This window comes from Typopeltis vanoorti, chromosome 8 (assembly GCF_054136105.1).
Source record: "Typopeltis vanoorti isolate ZY-2024b chromosome 8, IOZ_Tvanoo_1.0, whole genome shotgun sequence".
Lineage (NCBI taxonomy): Eukaryota > Metazoa > Arthropoda > Arachnida > Uropygi > Thelyphonidae > Typopeltis > Typopeltis vanoorti.
The window spans coordinates 100337523-100358381 of record NC_143556.1 but is presented as its reverse complement, the minus strand read 5'-3'; the positions used below and the strand labels follow the sequence as shown (position 1 = coordinate 100358381).

The 20859-nt window shown below is 37.6% G+C and overlaps 1 protein-coding gene across 1 annotated transcript in view; it reads right to left on the bottom strand.

The window, feature by feature from the left end:
• The window catches only part of Pdp1 (PAR bZIP family member Pdp1), a 33005-nt gene extending 16018 nt beyond the window's left edge, over positions 1 to 16987 (bottom strand). Inside the window, exon 1 of the mRNA XM_090396430.1 lies at positions 16858 to 16987. Within this exon, the coding sequence (XP_090252556.1) occupies positions 16858 to 16957 (100 nt within the window). The 5' untranslated portion in view covers positions 16958 to 16987. The remainder of the gene's footprint in view (positions 1 to 16857) is intronic.
• Positions 16988 to 20859: the final 3872 nt, after the last annotated feature.

The following is a 20859-nucleotide window of genomic DNA, read 5'->3' as shown; positions in this document are numbered from 1 at the left end:
CACAGGATAATTGCGATACTGAAATGAACATTGAGATGCAAAGATAAGGAAGTCATTTTGCTTCTTTATAAAGCCTTGATATGACTGCACCTGGACACAGTGCAGATACAGTCTCCTAGTAGAGGGATAAAAGAAGCTGTGCAAAGGCTGTAGAGTTACAAAGATGATATTGGGATAATGGAATGCAGATTACAAAGATAGATTAAAAGTATGTTTAATTTAAAGTTTAATGAAACACAAAGTTCGATGCATGGTAAGAGAAAAATGCAGAAAGGCCAAACTTTTGAACTACCTAATGTTCCTCAAACGTTGCAGGGAATTCTCCATCATTCCAAAGTTCCTCATAGTCAGATGTCATATCAACTCTATATCAGCTAAAAAAAATTTATCTACGCACTTCATTGGCGCTTGTAAGAGAAAGGATTCAACACATAAGGTACGAACTAAATAAAAGTGATATTAATTGCCGCAAGTTCTTTGATGACATTTCTAACAATTTAGAATATACCATATGGAATCAAATAGATCGAATGATACAACGCAGTTATGAAAAAACTTTCAAACTTTATAAAGACAAACAAATTAGGAAATTCAATGAACTTTACAAGTAAAAACATCGGAAACGATAACAACCTCCCAGACGACAAAGTGATCTTTAATTTGTCGAATCACACTCTCACAAAAAATGAATCTGACATTCTCAAAAAAAGGTTTTAACTTTGCAATTATGCCCAAACACATTTCTAAAATGGATTTCATGTGTGGAATTGAAAAAGGCCTATATCCACTACTGCAAAACGTAATCAACACTATTATATTCAAAAGTACAATAATCCTAGCCAAAGCCAAACAACCTATTCTGAACACGTCTCCTTATGATAGAAAGGCAATCCTCAACTTGAAGAAAAACAAAGATATCATTATTACAAAGGCTGAAGGGAAATTCAACAGTTATCCTTAACTCTAAAAACTATTGTGATAAGTTAAACGTATTACTTTCAAACAACTGCACCTATAAGATCCTAGACAGAGACCCCACAATAAAAAATCACAATGAAACAAACCAACTAATCAGAAATTGAAACATTTGGCCAGAAGACATGAAGAGAACACTAAAATCCTCACCTCCCATCACTCCAAGACTATATGGGACACCTAAAATACATAAAAAGGATTATACCTCTCCATCCAATCGTTGATGGAAGATGATCCCCAACTTACCTTTTGGCAAAGTATCTGGCAAACTTATTAAATAATGAAATAAGATCAACAGAATCTATATCAAGAATAGTCAGCATTTTGTAAATAAACTCCAACCCATTAAGATTGCACCAACAGACATGCTAGCTAGTCTAGATGTTATATCCCTTTTCACCAATGTACCAGTAGAAGAGGAAATGAACATCATTCAAGACCTCTTTCCTCTAGACATCACACAGATGTTTAGACACTGCCTTCAGTCTAATTTCTTCAAAGTTAACAACACTATATACCAACAATTAGAAGGCCTGGCAATGGGAAGCCCACTATCACCATCTTGTGCAGACCTTTTCATGGAAAAACTTGAAAAAGAAATTCTCTCCACAATCTCTCCTAGACCATCTATATAGATATCCTCCAAACATCATCAAAAAATATCTATATGGTGACAACCCCAGACAAGAAGACTCAAGCTCCCAGCACATTTCTACTGGAGTGATCCCTTTCATCAGGTCAATTTCTTATCAAATAGCCAGTAAGTTGAATTTGTAAGCAGAGAGTAAATAAGTTTTTGAGTTTAAGAGCCTACATCAGAGTGGTCTTCAAACCAACCACCAGCATCAGACAGTTTTTAGGATCATCCCCAAAAAATAAGATGCCATTCTACAAATATCCAGGAGTATATTATATTCCTCTCCTGTGGTCTTGCCTACATCAGACAAACTTCACGGAGTTTAGAAATCAGACAAAAAGAACATGTTGGTGATGTAAACCACAACAGAGGTGTCTCTCTGGCTTAGCACATTATTTCTGTACGTCTAACCACACGACCGTGTGGTAAAACAGCTCCATGCCATATCTGGATGACGGCTACAGACATCGTTTATTAAAGGAAGCCACAATAGTGTTAATAACTGGCAGAAACCTCAACAGAAATCAGGGTACCATTCTAAACAGTTCATGGAAAAACCTGATCCTCTCTCTAAATCTATCTGCTACAGCTAGCCAGTAATCACATTACACGTTTACAACAAACACGAATGCGTGATAATGAATAAGAACAATAAGTCCTTTCAGTCTCTGTCACGCGAATGTGTAACCTTAGCTACTAATTTGTTTATAACATTTTTATGTTCCTTTCAATTTGCATTTACTAGTTTTTGTTTTTCCATAAACGCCTTGAAAAAGCTAGACAGTATGCTAGCGAAACCGGTAGGCTATAATGTAAGATGTTTGTAAATGGTCAGTATTAAAACAATAGTTTGTATGTTTAAATATTAATATAGTTAAACCTATGGGAAGTGACTGTATTTACTGTTTTAACGTCAAAAACAAAGGCAATGCTTTGCATCAGAACTTTGTAAATAGCTCTATATAAGAGCATAAGAAAGTAGTTAACAGTTATGTGTATGAGAAAGTTGTTTGCGAGCTCTGCACATACTAACTTTAAAGGCGTTATGCGCAGAGCTCGAAAACAACTTTCTCATACACATGACTGTAAACGACTTTCTTATGCTCTATAATAATATATAGAGCATATTATTATTATTCAGGCCTCCATGGAGTCAAAAGACTCATTGTGGGGGGGTCCTTCCTAAGAACATAAAGTCTGTCAAGACTCATCGAGGGGAGGGCCCCCCCTAAGAAACACAAAGACTATCATACCACTCCTTAAACCCATTGACCGTTCTCACTCTCACCACTCCATCAGACAATGCATTCCACGGTTCAACCACCCTCCATGCAATGAAACCACTCCTCACCCTCTTGCTCACAGTTTCCTTTCGTAACTTCCAGGGATGGCCTCTTGTCATCACACCTTCCCGCTGTTCAACCAAGCGAAAGAACTCCCCAGTGTCAACCCGGTAACCACCTCTCAACAGTTTAAAAGTCTCAATCATATCACCTCTAATTCTTCTATCCACCAAACTCTGCAGTCCACATTCCCTCAGCCGATCCTCATAACTATCCTTGTACAGTCCTGAAACCATCTTTGTATCCTTTCCACAATTAATTTATCCCCTTCAAATCCTGTGGACCAAATCTGAGAACAACAGTCCAAGTTTGGTCTGATCAGACTTATACAACGGGATGATAAGCCTCTTATCTCTGCAGGTCAGTGTCCTTCTCATAATTGCAGCAATCCTCTGTGTTACCTTCACCACCTTTGCAATATGTCCCCTAAACTTCAGGTTTCTATCAATCATCAACCCCAGATCTTTTGTCTTCTTGTCTCCCCCTACTTCCTCCAGTATAACTCCTCCCATAGAGTATGCAGCATCCCATCGATGTTTCCCAAACCTCAAGACCTTACATTTTGCTGCATTAAACTGACACCCCCATTCATTTGCGCATCTATCTAGCTTATTCAAATCCTCTTGCAGGGCTACCACATCTGCACTATTACTAATAATCCTTCCCAGCTTCGCATCATCCGCAAACAACTGAATATCCCCTTGCAATCCACTGGCAATGTCATTGATATAAAGGTTAAACAATATAGGTCCTAGTACTGAGCCCTGTGGGACCCCACTTGTAACCCTCTGCCTCCTTGAAACTGCCCCACCATACACAACTCTCTGATACCTATCAGACAGCCAATCCTGAATCCAGTTGACCAATCTGACATCCAGACCCATGTGCTGCAACTTAAATATCAGCTTATCACGTGGCACCCTGTCACATGCCTTTGCTAAGTCTAAGAAAATCTATTTACAAAGTTCTGATGGCAAAGCATTGCCTTTGTTTTTGAAGTTTTACTAAGAGTGCCATTAGGTTCAGACAAGTTTCTGCTGACTGGCAAAATAAAAAAAAAAGAGGAGTGCTCGGAGGAGAACAAAGAGTGGGTCAAACTTAAAAGAAGATGAGAGAGTCATGCTGAATTCTTCGGGGTTTACAACCCTTAGTGCAAGATCCGGAGAACGGAAAAATAAAAGGGGACTGAGCTGAGCATAAGGGGCTTCCAGTCGTCGGCAGAGGAGGTCGGAACCAGAGCAGTGGTGCCAGAGAAAAGAGAAGAGGCAAGGCCCCAGTTACTAAGCAGGAGACTCCAGGTCCAGTTGCCGACAGAGGAGAGCCGCGATCCAGTTGCCGAAAGAGCAAGGTGAAGCTGCTGTTACCAAAGAGAGCCAGAGTCAGTCGGCGGCAGTCACAGTTATCGGTGGTCAGCAGTTAGAGGCACGGTCATCGGCAATTAGTAGCAGCAGTTAGAAGTAGAAGTTCCCGAATTAGGATCCAGAGGAGAATTTACCCATATGCTGAAACCTCTTGCATGTTCTATTCGAGTACTGCAGATTGCCGTCCAAAAGCCCGCCAATATCCCGACGTGATACCGCTGAAGCAAGCCTAAAACTCCAGATGAAAGAAATGCCATAAAAACTTTAGTGCAAGACTCTTGACTGAATATGCGATACAGAGCCTCTGTAAGTTCAATCCTTTTGTACATTTTCTCTTATAATCTAGGAGATATGTTATATATGGACTGTTAAGTATTAGTTTAATAGTAATAAGAAATGTCCAGAGAGTCAATTGGCATTCTAGAAGTTGATATCAAAGTTGTAAAAATAACTTAACAGAGAGTTAGCTAACTTCTTTGTGAGTAAACTAGAAGTTTAATAAGTTGAATTTGTAAGCAGAGAGTAAATAAGTTTTTGAGTTAAAGAGATTATTTAGTGTTGAAGTAAAAGGGTTCTAATTTTATGCTAAAGATTTTATAGATGGGTAGAGAAAGCAATCTCCCTGTCGTTTGATTCATGTATATTTCATATTAATGTAAAATGTGTTTTAATTATTTGTTAAAAGAGTGCTGCCTGATCCTTTATTTTACAATGCACTGTTTCTAAGAATAATCGGATTTGTGAGCGGGAAACAACTAAAGGCATTAAAAGCGCAGTTTAATTACTTAAGAACCACGACTGTTTACATAAACTTTGTTGAAGGAATTTACGCTAGTAAGAGAGAGAGAGAGAGAGATCTATCGGACGTTTTATCGAGTCTTATGCAATATTGATATATTGGATGGTGCAGTGTTACAAATAAATTTTCCAGTGTTCATAGGCACATGACTAGTAAATACAGAAGGTGGATAAACAGTATGCAGTAGAATAAGTAAGGAAGTTTACAAGAGAAAAAGCGTGCACTGCTAATTAGTAATAAAGAATAAAAGAAGATATTACATTAACGCAGTAGACAGTATTCGTTACAGAAGATTAACAAGAGAGAGACGAGAGCTTGGGTGTATATATTGGGTGTGTATGTTAGCAGCATATTCAGTTGAATCATGAGGGATAGAATTGAATTTAAGAGATACCCAATAATGCTATTATATGGAGAAGATTAACAAGAGAGATGAGATTTGGGGTGTGCAAGAAGTGCAGGTTGCTTATGGATTATGATATATCATTGAATGGGAGCAGTAGCAAACAAAAGATCATGGCCACAGCTATGGGAGTAAGTGGAGTTGATGTATGGTTGAGTGTTTGAACAGTAAGACAGCGGACAAAAGTGTGAGTGTTAGCAACGTTGAATGGTAAAACAGCATGAATAGATGGCAGTGAGCAGTAACAGGGTTCTAATTTTATGCTAAAGATTTTATAGCTGGGTAGAGAAAGCTTTCTCTTTCCTCATTTCTCTATTCCTCATTGTCAAATGACAATGAGGAATGAACTGACGAAAATTACAGATATGCATGGAAATGTGAGTAAGAATGCAACAAAAAGATTTGAAAGATTTGAATTGAGCAATGTATGGGGGATTCAATGATTAGAGATGTGGTAAGCAAAAAAGGGTCACAAGAATGAGAAGGGTGATTGAAACACGGGATAAGAGGAGTATGCAAACAAAAGGGTTGGAAGTGGTAGTTGCTAGAACAAATGATTTCAATGGTTAACGAGAAGAGTGCAAGGATGGATGTTTAGAAGAGCGAAAGATAACAATGTAGCAAGGCCCAGGTATGCTAACAAAGGTGGGGGGGGGGGAAGAAGTTCATTTTGTGAACATCTGGAATGAATTTAAGGAATGGATAGAGCTATATAAAAGAGATGGGTTACATTTAAATGGATCTGGTATAGGTCAGTTAGAGAATCTGTTGCTGCCAGACAAGACAAAAAGGGAGGAATGCTACTGATGGAAGAGGAGTTGAACCCATTTAGAGTGAAGATGCAAGAAGCAAATAGTGACAGTGGTTTTGAAGAAGTATGGTATAAAGTAGAAATTGACAGGAAGAAATGTTTAGTAAGGTGTTGCTATAGGCCTAGTAATATGGAAGATAGTGAGAATAAAATGTTATAGGCAAACTGGTCTGGCTAATAAGAAAAGGGTGATCATTATGTGCAATTTCAATTATGGTAATATTGACTGGAATGAAGAGACAGCCAAAGAGAATGAATTTCTTCAGTGTTTGAGGGACGACTATCTTAAGCAGTAAGTAACAGGGGCTACAAGTGGATCTTTGATTTGAAGAAGATATTATTGGAAATGAAGTGTCAAATCTTCCTCCAGTTGATGAAAGTGACAATGAAGCACTTGGGTGGTGGACAGCCATATCAGGACTTTTATGAGAAAGGGTTACATGTGGAAATATCTCAAGAGGTGGCTAGGAGCAATATCATGGAATGAGGAATTGAAAGGGAAGGAAATCAATGCCGTCAGGAAATTAAATAAAGTAGGTAGAAAATGGATCACTGAAGAGGTGAAGCATGCAATCTGGAAGGAAAATGCATTGGGGAGGCAGCATGAGATGAGTAGCACAAAGATCAAACAAGCAAGGAAAGCAACTAGTTGTTAAGGTTAGCGAAGGTGTAATATGAACGGCAATTAGCAAATGAAACTAAAGAAATCCTATGGAGTTTTTTTATATATATATATATATATATATATATATATATAAAAAAACTCCATAGGATAGGGGTGCTTAAGGGTCAAAGCTGTATAACTGAGAGGAGACCTCCACATAGCCTTTAAAGGAATGCGGAGAACCGACCAGGGCTTCTGACCTAATGTCCAATCCTCACCTTCTCGTGGTGCACCCTGTTGGGTATCTACTTTGATACTTAACGAACGAGGATGGGCTGGCAATTTGGGATTTAGCCGACCAAATTGTATTCTTATTGGTTAAACCAAAATAAAAAATGATGGTACAACATGACAAAATTTCATGCCGGCTGGGGCGTCGCCCGGTTAAACAAGGCCCCCGTTGTTTTCGCCAGGGAACCAGGGCAAACAGCGAAAAGTCAGCTACTGGAACAAATATGAAAACAAATCCCAACTCAACATCACCAGAGTTAAAGATCGGTACTATCAACATAAGAAGCCTGAATGGCAAAGAAATGGAGCTAGCTGAGGAATTAGATAAGTACCAGATCGACATAATAGGGGTGACTGAAACAAAAAAGACCAAAACTGGTGAGATCTTTCTGAGCAATAAATACAAAATGTTATATTCAGGCAATGACAATCAAGGAAAAGAAGGAGTAGCCATAGTATTCAACACAAAATACGAGGCTAATCTTCTTGAATGGCAGTCAGTCTCAAGTAGAGTAATGTGGGCAAATATCAGAATGGGGAACTGGACAATGAGACTTATTTGTGCCTATGGTCCCACAGAAGGTTCTACTAAGGTAGAAGTGGAGGAATTTTTTGAGGCTTTAGAAAAAGCAACTGACACAATGAAAAAGGAAAAGTTGGTCCTTGTTGGGGATCTAAATAGTAGAGTAGGAAATGATTGTGAGACATACAAAAATATTTTGGGAAAATTTGGAGAAAAGAACAAAGCTAATAATAATGGCAAATATCTGTTGGATTTCTGCTCAGGACATGGACTGGTTATTACTAACACCATGTTCCAACATAAAAATGTGCACAAATTCACATGGAGAGAAGAGGCTAGGAATAAGAAAAGTCTCATTGACTATGTTATTGTTGATAGTGATGTTTTCTCCCTGGTGCAGGACACCAGAGTGTACAGAGGATTTGAAATTGGAAGTGATCACTATTTAGTCTTGAGCAGGATAAAATTGAATTTCATATTGAAAAGAATAACATGTAAGAAAGTTTTAAAGCGAATAAAAGCTGAGCAGCTCTCAGATGTGAACTGTAGACTAAAATACAGAAATATTATTGAAAAGAAAATGAAAGAGTTTGAGAACAGGAATCAAACCTTGGAGATTCAGTGGCAAACTCTGAAGGAAACATTGATTGATTCTGCCAGAGAGGCATGTGGTGAGGTTGTGTGCAAGGATAAAAAAATCAGAACTCCCTGGTGGACACAGGAAGTTAAAGAGGCAGTGAAGGAAAAGAAGAAAGCATATCAAAAGTTCCTGGCAAATAAGTCAGCTTTTACTCTTACAGAATACAGAGACAAATGTAAGAAAGCTAAACAGTGTGTAAAACTAGCTAAACAAAAGTCATGGGAGGACTTTGGCAAGAATATAGAAAATAAATATCAAGAAGGTGGCAAAATATTCTGGAGGTTGTTGAAGAAGCTTAGGAATGGAGGAAAGAGTGTTGTAAAAGGAGTTAGAGATGATAAAGGTGAAATGAAAACAGGAGAAAAAGATATCCTTGAAGTATGGAGTAATTACTTTGAAAAACTGCTAAATGAAACAAGCAGTGATGACAGCACAGTGATAAAAAACACTGACCAGGCATGCAGTCAGGAATACATATCCATACTTGAAGTAGAAAAAGCCATCAAAGGCTTGAAATGTGGAAAGGCAGCAGGAGTAGATGATATTCGACCAGAAATGCTGAAATATAGGGGTATAAAAGTCTTACAGTGGCTGCACTGCATAGTTCAGAAAGCCTGGACAGAGGGACGAATTCCCGACGATTGGAGTAGAGCTCTCATAGTACCCATATATAAAAAGGGAAATAAAACTGAATTACAGAGGTATTTCCCTACTGAGTGTTCCTGGCAAGATCTATGCAAGTATACTTGAGAAACGGTTGAGAAGAATTGTGGAAGAAAAGCTTGGTGAAGAACAAGCTGGATTCAGGCCAAATAGAGGCTGTCAGGATCAGATCTTCACTTTATGACAAATAGTCGAGAAAGCATGGGAATATAACAAAGATCTGTATTTAAGTTTTGTCGATTTGGAAACGCCATATGACAAGGTGCCAAGAGAGAAGCTATTCAATACGCTGCAGTTATATGGTGTCAATGGGGCATTATATCAAGCAATACTTAGTCTTTATTTGAGTTGTGAGTCAGCAGTTAGAATTGAAGGAAGTACAGGAAGATGGTTTAATGTTAAATCTGGTGTGAGACAAGGATGTACATTATCCCCTCTGTTATTCATTATCTATATGGATCACATTATGAAGAAATGTGGTATTAAACCTGATATCAAAATTGGAGATGTTAATGTCAGCTCTTTGCTTTATGCGGATGATGTTATACTTCTAAATAAATCCGCTACAAGTCTGCAAGATTCTCTGACTAAATTGAATAGCTGTTGTAATAGATATGGTATGAAGGTCAGCAATAAAAAGACAAAGACAATGAAAATAGGCAGAATCATTGAAAATGTCAACTGTGTTGTGAATGGAGAACCTGTGGAACAAGTAAAACATTTCAGCTACTTAGGCACAATTTTTACTGAAGATGGTAAACTAAATATAGAAATAGACAACAGAATCAGCAAAGCTGGTATCATGGGAAGTCAATTGAATAAATTCATATGGAATAAGAAAGAAATTAGTCGGAACACTAAATTAGCTGTATACAAGACTGTGTTCAAACCAATTTTAACTTATGGATCTGAGAGCTGGGTCAGAAGTAAAACACTTGACCAAAGACTAGAGACCGCAGATATGAGAGTCCTGAGAAAGATTAGAGGCATGAACAGATGGCATCAATGGCAATATCATATTAAAAATGAGGATATTAGGAAAGAACTTGACATTGTCAGCATCCAGGAATGCGTTAGCAGAGCTAATCTCAGATGGTATGGTCACTTAAATAGAATGGGAGAGGAAAGATTAGCAAAACAAGTGTTCTCTGCCAGGTTGGCAGGAAAACGACCCAGAGGAAGACCAAGATATAGGTGGATTGATACGGTACAAAGTGCCTTAGACGATAGAAATATAAGATCTGATAATGTTGAAGTCTTGACAAGTAACAGACTGATTTGGAGGAAAATTGTAGATAGGAAGTTAGTAATGATGTAATTTTTTCATGTAGTACTGTCATATTCTGTACACCCCTTGAGGGTACATGGCAGGAATTTGATGATGATGATGATGATATATATATAGCCAGTAGAAGGAAAAATGAATATGGGATGATGATGTTGGTCAGTGATAATGGGAGCATGATAAACACTGAGAAGGATATAGTAGAGGAGTTAAATAAACAGTTCATTAAAGTATTCCATCCTTATAATTGTAAAATAATGCAGAACTTGAGAGCAGTGCGAATTAGGGAGGAGCCACTGGTGAGTGAGCAGGAGTTATATGAGTAACTGAGTAAACATGATGTCAACAAGATCATACGACTTGATGGAACACTACCATGTGTCTTGAGGGAATGTTCCAGGGAGTTAACATCGGCTTTAACTTACCTTTTTAACATGAGTCAGACTGGTCCAAGTTCCAAAGGAGTGGAAAGGGAGAAAAATTGTTCCACTTCATAAATGGGGTGAGATAAGACTAAGGCTTCGAATTACAGGCCGATCTGCTTGTCTGGAGTTGTGATCAAGGAGTTGCAGAAGCCAGTGAAGACAAGGATTGATTCAGAACTCAGTTGACAGTAGTAGAATTCTCTTGTGGACAGCATGGGTTTGCTAAAGGAAGATCATGTTTTAGCAATCTGCTTACTTATTACAACAAGGTGAAGAATACATTGGACAAGAGCATATAGAACAGTACATTTTGATTTTGTGGTATCAGGTATATTACCACATGACAAGCTAGTAGTTAAATTGGAACAGATGGGATTGGACAGTAGGTTGTATATGGGGAAGTGATATCCCAGAAAAGAAAAGTCACTAGTGATGTGCTCCAGGGGTCTGTTTTGGGTCCATTGTTGTTTTGTATGTAAATGATGTTAGAAGAGGCTTAAATGGTGAATACAGCTGTTTGCAGATGATGCAAAGTTGAGGTGAATAGGCGAGTCTATGAGGATCTCCGTTTATGGTTCCAATGTACAAGGCTTTGATCAGCATATGGATTACAATGCACATATTTGGTTGCCTTGTTTTCAAAAGGAGAGAGAGAGAGAGATGATTGACTAAGTCATTTTTCGGTCTCTGGAATGTAAGGACAGATTGAGAGAATGCAAACTGCAGAGCCTAATGGATAGAAGGAATGGGGGGGGACATGATCGAGTCATATAAGCTGGTAAGGAGTAATTATTAGATTAATGTGGATGAGATTTTTCATAGAATGTCTTCAGACAGAGGGAGAACAAGAGGTCATTACTGGAAGCTGTATGCAAATGTGAGCAAGAAGGTGAGGAGTCGATTTTTTGCATGGAGAGTGGTGGTTGACTATTATTATTATTATTCCGGGCAACTCCAAGGAGTCGACAAACTCATTGAGGGAGGCCCTAACATCATGTCAAGAACAACTATTCGACATTCACACAGTATCTGTCAAACCTTGCCTTGAACTCATTCACGGTCGTAGCACCCACAACAGACTCTGGCAGCTTATTCCACTCATTCACCACTCTCCAAGTAAAAAACCTAGCTCTAACACCCTTGTTTACCACATTCTTGCCCAGCTGCCATGCATGGCCCCTAGTCCTCCCACCACCAGTCCTATTTTCAAAAATATCTTCTGGATTAATCTTATAGAAACCCTTCAGTAATTTGAATGTCTCAATCATATCACCCCTTTTCTGCCTATCAACCAATTTTTGCAACCCACAAATCTTCAACCTGTTCTCATAAGGTTCATTCCACAGACCTGCAATCATCTTGGTCACTCGTCTCTGGATCCTCTCCACTTCCTCCCCATCACGAAGAAACCCTGGTGCCCATAACTGGGCACAGTAGTTCAGATGGGGTCTTATCAAGGCTCTATACAGAGGAACAATAACTTGTTTGTCTCTGCTTGTTAAAGTATTTTTCAGAAGCCAAGTGATTTGATGAGCTGATTTAGCCACTTTTGCAATGTGCCGCCTAAACTTCAATTCCCTATCCACCAACACACCCAAATCCCTGGCCTTATCAATCTCTTGGAGTACGTTTCCACCAATGTGAATACTGCTGCTATTCTTTTCATCCCAAAACGCATAGCTTTACACTTTGCCACATTAAACTGACATCCATTTTTCCTAGCCCAGTCCTCCAAACTATCCAAATCATCCTGTAAAATTTTGACATCCTCTGCACTCACAATTGCTCTACCCAACTTTGCATCATCAGCAAGCAAGTGAACACTTCCTCTCAAATCCTTTCCTATATCATTGATGAATAAATTCAAAAGTAGTGGTCCAAGAACAGAGCCCTGCAGCACACCACTAGTCACAAGCCGTCTTTTGGACTCAACTCCTAAATAAACCACTCTCTGGTATCTCTCCATCAACCACCCTCCTATCCATCTCACCAACCCTATATCCATCCCCATCTGCTCCAGTTTACTGATTAGGGTTCCATGTGGTATCCTGTCAAAGGCCTTGGCAAGGTCCAATAGAATCACTGTAAACCCATTACCCTTATCCAGTTCAGCCGTCACGGTGTTATAAAACGTGAGCAAGTTACTGAGGCATGATCTACCCTTCACAAAACCATGCTGTCTCCCATACAATATGCCATTTTTATCTATCCAATCCTGTATTCTTTTCTTGACTAATTTCTAAGACCTTGACAATGATTCCTGATGTTGTCAAGGTCTTCAAGACTGCTGTTGTAAATTACCAATTCTTTAGCCACTTCTCGTACGACACGAGCTGGTATACCATCCAATCCCACAGATGTATTGACATTGAGGTTATGCAATAGACTACTCACCTCCACTTCATTCACCACAATTCCCGTATAATGTACTGGTTCATTCATTTCTGCAACGTCACCACCTGGATGATATATTCTTGCAAAGTGCTCAATCAGTAACTCAACTATATCAACTGATTCAGTTACCTACTTACCATCAGCATTCTTTAAAATCATTCTGCCATATACATTTTTCCTTTTACTTGCAACATATCGAAAAAACTGTTTAGGATTCTCTTTAGCCTGCATGGCCACATTCAAAGCACGAAATCTGTTTAGCTTATGCCAAGTTGCAAACTGATGGTGACAGAAGGATTCACACAAAGCTGGTTTGAAGTCAATCAGGTGCAAGTCAGGTTGTATACTATTTCCATTGTTACTAACAATCTACACAGATCCCATGATTAATGAAAGTGAAAAAAGTAGGGGACTACCTAACTAGCCATGGAAAATGAAATATATCAAATACTGTACAACTCTTGTTATTTCAATGTCATCTCAGTGGTACTAGAATCGATAATGAGAGAGGAATGGCTTGAAGAAAGCATGGAGAAGTAACATCTAATAAATTGTATCAGTGAAACTTGTTATAAATTCAGAAATAAATTATATTTGTGTGTGAATATTAGTATATGTTGCAAAGGTCGAGTTTGTTTGTTCAAAAAACTTGTTGGAATAAGAGGCAGGGTTGAACGAGGATGACATCCTGACAGGATTAGAGATGGAAAGGTATGATATTGTTTGTGAAATAGAAAAAGGCAAGAATGAGAGGTGGAGTGCTGTTAATAATAGAAAAGGAATTCTGCCTGTGGAAGGAGGAAATACTGGCAGTGGTCTTGAGGTCACATGGTGTGAGATAGATATGAATAAAATAAGATATTTAGTTGGATATTGATCTAGACCTGATTATGTGGATGCAGTGACTAAGAAATGTATAAGCAAATTAGCCTAGCAAACAGGAAATGGATGATCATTATAGGCGATTTTAATTATGGCAATATAGACTAGGATAATGAGAAAGTATCTCTAAGTAAAGATAATCAATTTCAATTATCTTTTCAATTTTTTGATTATGTAACAGAGGTACACTCAAAAATCAAAGGTCTAAAATTTGATTGTCTCATTAAAGTCATCAGATTAAGCATGCAATATAGAAGAAGAAATCATTATGGAGGCAATATAACATGAGTGGTAACAATCAGTCCCATGGTACAAGGAACAAGCAAGGAGAGCAACTTGCTTGGTAAAGTAACATAAGTACAGTAGAGCAGTGCTTAGATAATGAAGACAAAAAGCTTCAGTTCTTTTGATATGTACCAGGCATAAAAGAAGAATGATTATGGAAGGATTGCACTGATTGAAGAAAATGGTAAAAGGATAACTGCAACAGAGGATACAGTTAAGATTTTATATGAGCAGTTCAAAAATGTATTTTTTATCCTTGTGAATGTGACATCAAACAGAGTTTCAGAGCAGTGGAAGGATAAGGGAGCAACTGTGAATGAATAAGAGCTATATGAGAAAAGAGTAAACTTGATGTTAATAAAGCTGTGGGAGTTTATGATATATCACTACGTGTTTTGAGGGAATGGGCCAGGGAGTTGACATCTGTTTAGCATACTTGCTTAATGAGCTTTACATTAGATCAAGTTCCAAAGGAGTGGAAGAAAGGCAAGATTTGTACCACTTTCATAAGGGAGGTGACATAACTCAAGCTTCAAATTATAGACCAATCTGCATGTCAGGTGCTATGGTTAAAGTGTTTGAGAGGTTAGTAAGAACCAGGATCCAGAATTGGGTTGACAATGGTGGTAATCCCTTTGAAGGACAGCACAGATTTGCTAAAGGAAGGTCATGTTTTAGTAATCTACAATAAGGTGATAGCAGCACTGGGCAAGGAAAATGGATAGAATAGTATACTTAGATTTTGCAAAGGCTTTTGATAGATTGCCACATGGCAAGTTGATAATTGGCTGTCTAATAGTTATCAGCAAGTTGTGTATAGGGAAGCAATATGGATAGGGATCTAAAATTTAGAGGACATCAGAATGAATTCTGGCAATAATATGGGAGACACTGACTAGTAGAAGTAAGGAGAGTCTAGTTCCATTGTATAAGGTCTTGATTAGGCGACATACCATACAGACTACTGTGCACAGACTTGGTCACCTGGTTTTCAAAAGGAAAAGGAAGTAATGGAAAGGATCCAGAGGAATTGCTAAGGCAAATTCTTGTCTCGGGAATGTTCAGTATGAAGAAAGGCTGAGAAGATGCAATTTACAATTAATGCAAATTTAGATGCAAATTGCAATTAATCTAGTGGATAGGAGGAGAATAGTGGTATGATAGAAACATAAAGGTTGGTAAGAGGTTCTTATCAGATTAACGCTGAAGAGGTTTTCCATAAAAATTTTCATAAAAAGAGAACAAGGCATCATCACTAGAAGCTGTATAAAGCAGGTGTGAGCAACGGAGTGAGAAGCAGGTTTTTGTTTTTGCAAGGAGTGGTGAATAATTGGAATGCATAGTTTGTGAGTGTGATGTCTGTCGAGAATGTGAACATATTTAAGGCACAGTATGATGAGCTGAATATCTGACAGAGGGTCCTACCACAACGAGTCTTTGACTCCATGGATATCCAAGGGTGATGATGATAATTTTAATGGTATACTTTATATCCATATTTTGGTTGATGGCTATACATGTTATGGCCAGTCATTAAACATAGGGATAGATAACATTATCATAAGATTCCTGATATGCATCTTCAGAAATACAGATGATACCAAGATAGCAATACAAGATAAGTTCATATTATTACTAATTTCTTAGTGATAGTTTTCCTCCAAATTATTCTGTTTGTCAGAATTCCAATAACACATAAATCCAATACCAATACTACTAGTCTTCAAGAGTCTCTAGCCAAATTAAATAATTACTTACCCAAAAACTAAGCTAGAAATATACAAGGCAGAAGTCAGACAAATTTCACATAGAGAATCGGGTTAGAAATAAAACTGATCAAGAAATTGATACCACAGATATTAATATTTAACAATGCCTATGCAAAAGTAATCTAAAATGTTATGTTGAAATAAACAGGATGGGAGGTGAAAGATTAAAAATAAAAAAACAATTATTTGAAGCAAAAATGGCATGAAAAGGGAAGATCTGAGGAAGACCTACATATAGGTATCGAGTTGATGCCAGAAATGATTGAAGCAAAAGTTCTAGCAGAAATGACCGATTTACGATAAAAGCTGTTCATCTTGAACGAATTATTAACTAATCATGAATTCTCGATTATGTTACAATGTCAATAACTGGCCCAACTCTTGTGGGTATGCAGAAGATTAATGGGAAAAAATCATGCTTACTTAAAGGTTTATATCAAAACGACTACAATCTGAATTGCGAGACGAGACAGTGATATGAACTACATGTTATTTGACTAAGTAAACCATTTTTAAAACTCCACAATAACAGAAATTTCACTGTTTTCAAAATAAATAAATTAATTAAATATTCTCTTATATATGTGGGATGTAGCTATACCGCTTCAAGAGATCCATTTATTGAAAACATATATTTCGTATATTATTATTTTATATTTAATAACATAATTAAATGAATAAACATATTATATACGAACTATGTAAAGTAAAATATCAGCTAAAATAAATAACAGTTGAAACTGTTAGTCATAAAAATGCAAGGTAACCTGGCGGTTGTAACTTCAGAAGATCTTGATTTTCTAAAAGAGAACGACGTGTTACTGCCATGTGAGCTTCGTTGTTCCCTCCGGTCATATTCTCTCCCATTACTACTGACAATAACAGCTGTTTATGAAATGGTCAACAAAGTCACTCTTATTATCCGTATTTTAATATTTTGATATAGAGCATCGAAGAAACTCAGCGACACAAGCAAAGTCTAAGGAAGTGCGTATCAAGACCTCTTCCTAATAAATTCATCTTCTGATTGGTTTCACCTTTAAAGACACGCCCACTTCCAAATCCAACATGGATATCTCATTTTACACGATAAGCAAATTTTTTTAGGGCTCTACAGAGAAACTTAACAGATTAAACCTTTCTCTTCGACTCAAATGCAAGAATTACGACAAAAAAAGTTTAGAAAATTAATGATAACATATGTTCACACAAAATGGTAGTAGATGTTGATAACTGCCAAATGAAAGTTATCATTGAATAAGCGTGTTTATAAACAGTTGACGGAAAAAATAATATTTTCTGTGTGATACATTGTAGCTTTATATGTGGTATCTATTTATTTCTATACTGATCTTGGAAATGGTAACTAGAATATAGCAGCTGTAGGTGGAGTTACGGGTGCCGATAATTTTATATTCATAATATCACATCTTCTGTTGTAATATTATGAATGCGGTTTTTTCTGAAGCAAATTAACTTTATGAAGATAGTATATTATTATTATGTGACACCTCCAGGGAGTCCAAAGACTCATCGAGGGAGAATGTGCCAACAGCATCTAACGGTTGATCTCCTTACAACTACTAACCGCGCTTAAACTTGCTTAACTTTTTGCTGAGCCATTAGTAGCAAAGGCTCTACCAAGCGACCAACACTATTGCAAATACAACACGTTATATACTTACTCGAATATGTATGATAATTATACACAAACCAAGAAAACGAGTTCTATGCGTCTGGAATTACACAGTATGTAATAAGATAAACGAGATATTACTCCATAGAAAAACATAAAACATAGAAAGTTGTGGTATAAGTATAAAGAAAAAGGTGATGAGCATTCCCATGAGCAGTACAAGATACAGGCAGGAGGTAACCTGCATAGTAAGGAAGGCCAAAGCTAATTATGAGAAGAAGCTAGCTGATGAGTCCAAAACAAATCCTAAGGAGATCTTTCGCTATGTGGCAAGTAAAAAGAGGAATAATTGTGGAAGGATGACTTTAAAAAATATTGAGGGTAAGGAAATTACAGAAACTAATCAAATAGTTGAGTTGCTTAGTGATCATTTTGCAACAGTGTACCATCTGGATTGTGATACTGCAGTGATGGACGTATCATTGACTGATGAGAGTCTAGTGATAGAAGAATTCGAGGTGCTTAGTATATTACAGAACCTAAATGCTAACACTACCATTGGGTTAGATGGCATATCGGCCCATGTTTTAAGGAAATGCACAAGAGAATTAGCATCTCCTCTAACTTGGCTGTTTAATTTAAACCTCAGTTCTGGTAAAGTCTCAATTGAATGGAAAGAGGGGAAACTTATTCCACTACATAAAGGGGGGGCTCAAGGACTGAGGTAGAAAATTATAGACCAATCAGTAAATCGGGAGTAGTGGTTAAGGTTTTGGAGAAATTGATAAAAATTAGAATTCAGGACTGGGTGGACAGCAATATGATACTTTATAAGGGGCAACATGGTTTTTGTGAAGGGTAGATCTTGCCTTAGCAATATGCTCACTTTCTGTAATGAAGTAACAATGGAGTTGGATAAAGGAAATCCTTTTTCAGTGATCTTCTTGGACTTTCCAAAGGCATTTGACAAGATTCCACATGGAACTCTGTTGCATAAATTGGAGCAAATCAGTATGGATCCGAGACTAGTGATTTGGATTAGAGGGTGGCTAATGGATAGATATCAAAGAGTGGTTTATGGCGGAGTAGAGTCCAGTAGAAGGCAGGTGACTAGTGGTGTGCATCAGGGCTCAGTGCTTGTTCTGCTGTTATTTAATTTGTACATCAATGATATCGGAAATAGTTTGAAAGGAGATATCCACTTGTTTGCTGATGATGCAAAACTGGGAAGAGCGATAATTAATTCAGATGATGTGGATATCTTACAGGATGACTTAAATAGGCTGGTGGTTTGGGCTAAACTAAATGGCTGCCAGTTTAATGTAGCCAAGTGTAAGGTGATGCACTTCGTAAGGATGAGATCACATGCTGTTTACTATATTGATGAAACTGAACTGCAGGAGGTTGATGAGGTTAGGGACTTGGGAGTTAGTGTGGACAGAGAATTTAAGTTCCGAGGGCATATTGCAAAGGTTGCCAAAACTTCACATCAGATTACATTGTTATTGTGGAACAACTGACAAGCAGGGATAAGGAAGTGATTGTCCCCCTTTATAAAGCAATAATAAGACCTCATTTGGACTATTGTGCACAGATCTGGTCACCTGGATTTCTTATTGATGTGGTGGCGAGGATTCAGAAGCAAGTTACAAATATTGTTGCAGGCCTGTGGGATGTCTCCTACGAGGATAGATTGAATGTCTGTGGGGCTTCAAAAACTAGTTGATAGATGTATGAGAGGAGATATGATAGAGGCATATAAATTATTAAAAGGGTTTTATATGATTGATACTGATAACCTTTTTAAGACCAGTGAAGGAAGGGAGAGAACGAGGGGTCATCCCTGGAGATTGTGTAAGAGTGTGGTTAACAAGGGTGTTAGGACTAGCTTTCTTGCTTGGAGGGTTGTAAATGGGTGGAATGCGTTGCCAGAGGTGGTTGTGAATGCTTCATCTGTGAATGAGTTTGAGGGGAAGTATGACAGGTATTGTGTGAATAATGGTTAGTATGTCAATGTTGGGTCTCCCACGATGAGTCTTTTGACTCCATGGAGGCACCTTACATAATAATAATAATAATAATAATAATAATATTGACCAGTGCTGAGGGGTACACTTAACCTACAATATAATTACTATTCATGGGAGGGGAAGGGGGAATACAATAAATATCAGCCGTCAGTTATTTGTTCAGTGCAGCTCAGAATACAGTATGGCTATGATCCGGTTTGAGCTAGGGTTAAGTCTCTAAGATTTCCCGCATAAATTGAAGCAAAAATATAATTGGAACGCATGTAAATACAATAGATTCCGTTCCAAGCTTTTCAGTGATCAACACAAAATACTTGAAAAATGTTTTATTTTACGAAATTTACGTATTCAAAATTGCATAATGTTAAAGAAAGAAAATTTGCTGCTTTAAAACGATAGAATTCTTCTGATGATAACTGTCTTGTCTCAACTCCTCTCTTGACTGTTGAGCTCCACTCCCAGCTGGGGTCGTTGCTATATAAAATCTCACATCCCTAATTAATAAGAGCAATAGCCTCTTGCATTGGTTTCACTGTTAGTGTCTTAATTGGCATTGCAGAGTCAGCTTCACTTTTGTTGTCTTAGATAGTGCATGTTTGTCAATGAACTTGTAGGTCTTAGTCTGTAGTTATTGCACTGTTATTTGCTTTTTCTTGTCGCTTTTTATATTCCGTTTTTTGTATAATTATTTAAATTTTATGCCGTAGTTTAATAATTTAGTATTATAGTTTTATTACAATGGTCCCAATCAGAATCATCTGTGTCTAGGCAGTTGGACAGAGTCATGACTCATTACTCCCATCCAATCGTGGTCGATGAGAGGCGCAAAAATGAAGCGGCGTAAACCGAGTCATACCTGTATATCAATTATACTCCTACTAACTTGTGACAATGCAATTTTACAATTTTTTCCTATTTTTAATGCACCGCTTGTATAAAATATATCATGCTATTATTCTGACAGTGTATTGTGCCCTCCCATAATGAGATTCCAATTCCATTCATTATGCATTTTTATCTATTCTCTCTCTCTTTTTGTGTGTGTATGTGTGTGTGTGGGGGGGGGGTTCCGGATGGGTTTGCCAGTTTTGTCGAAAAAATTA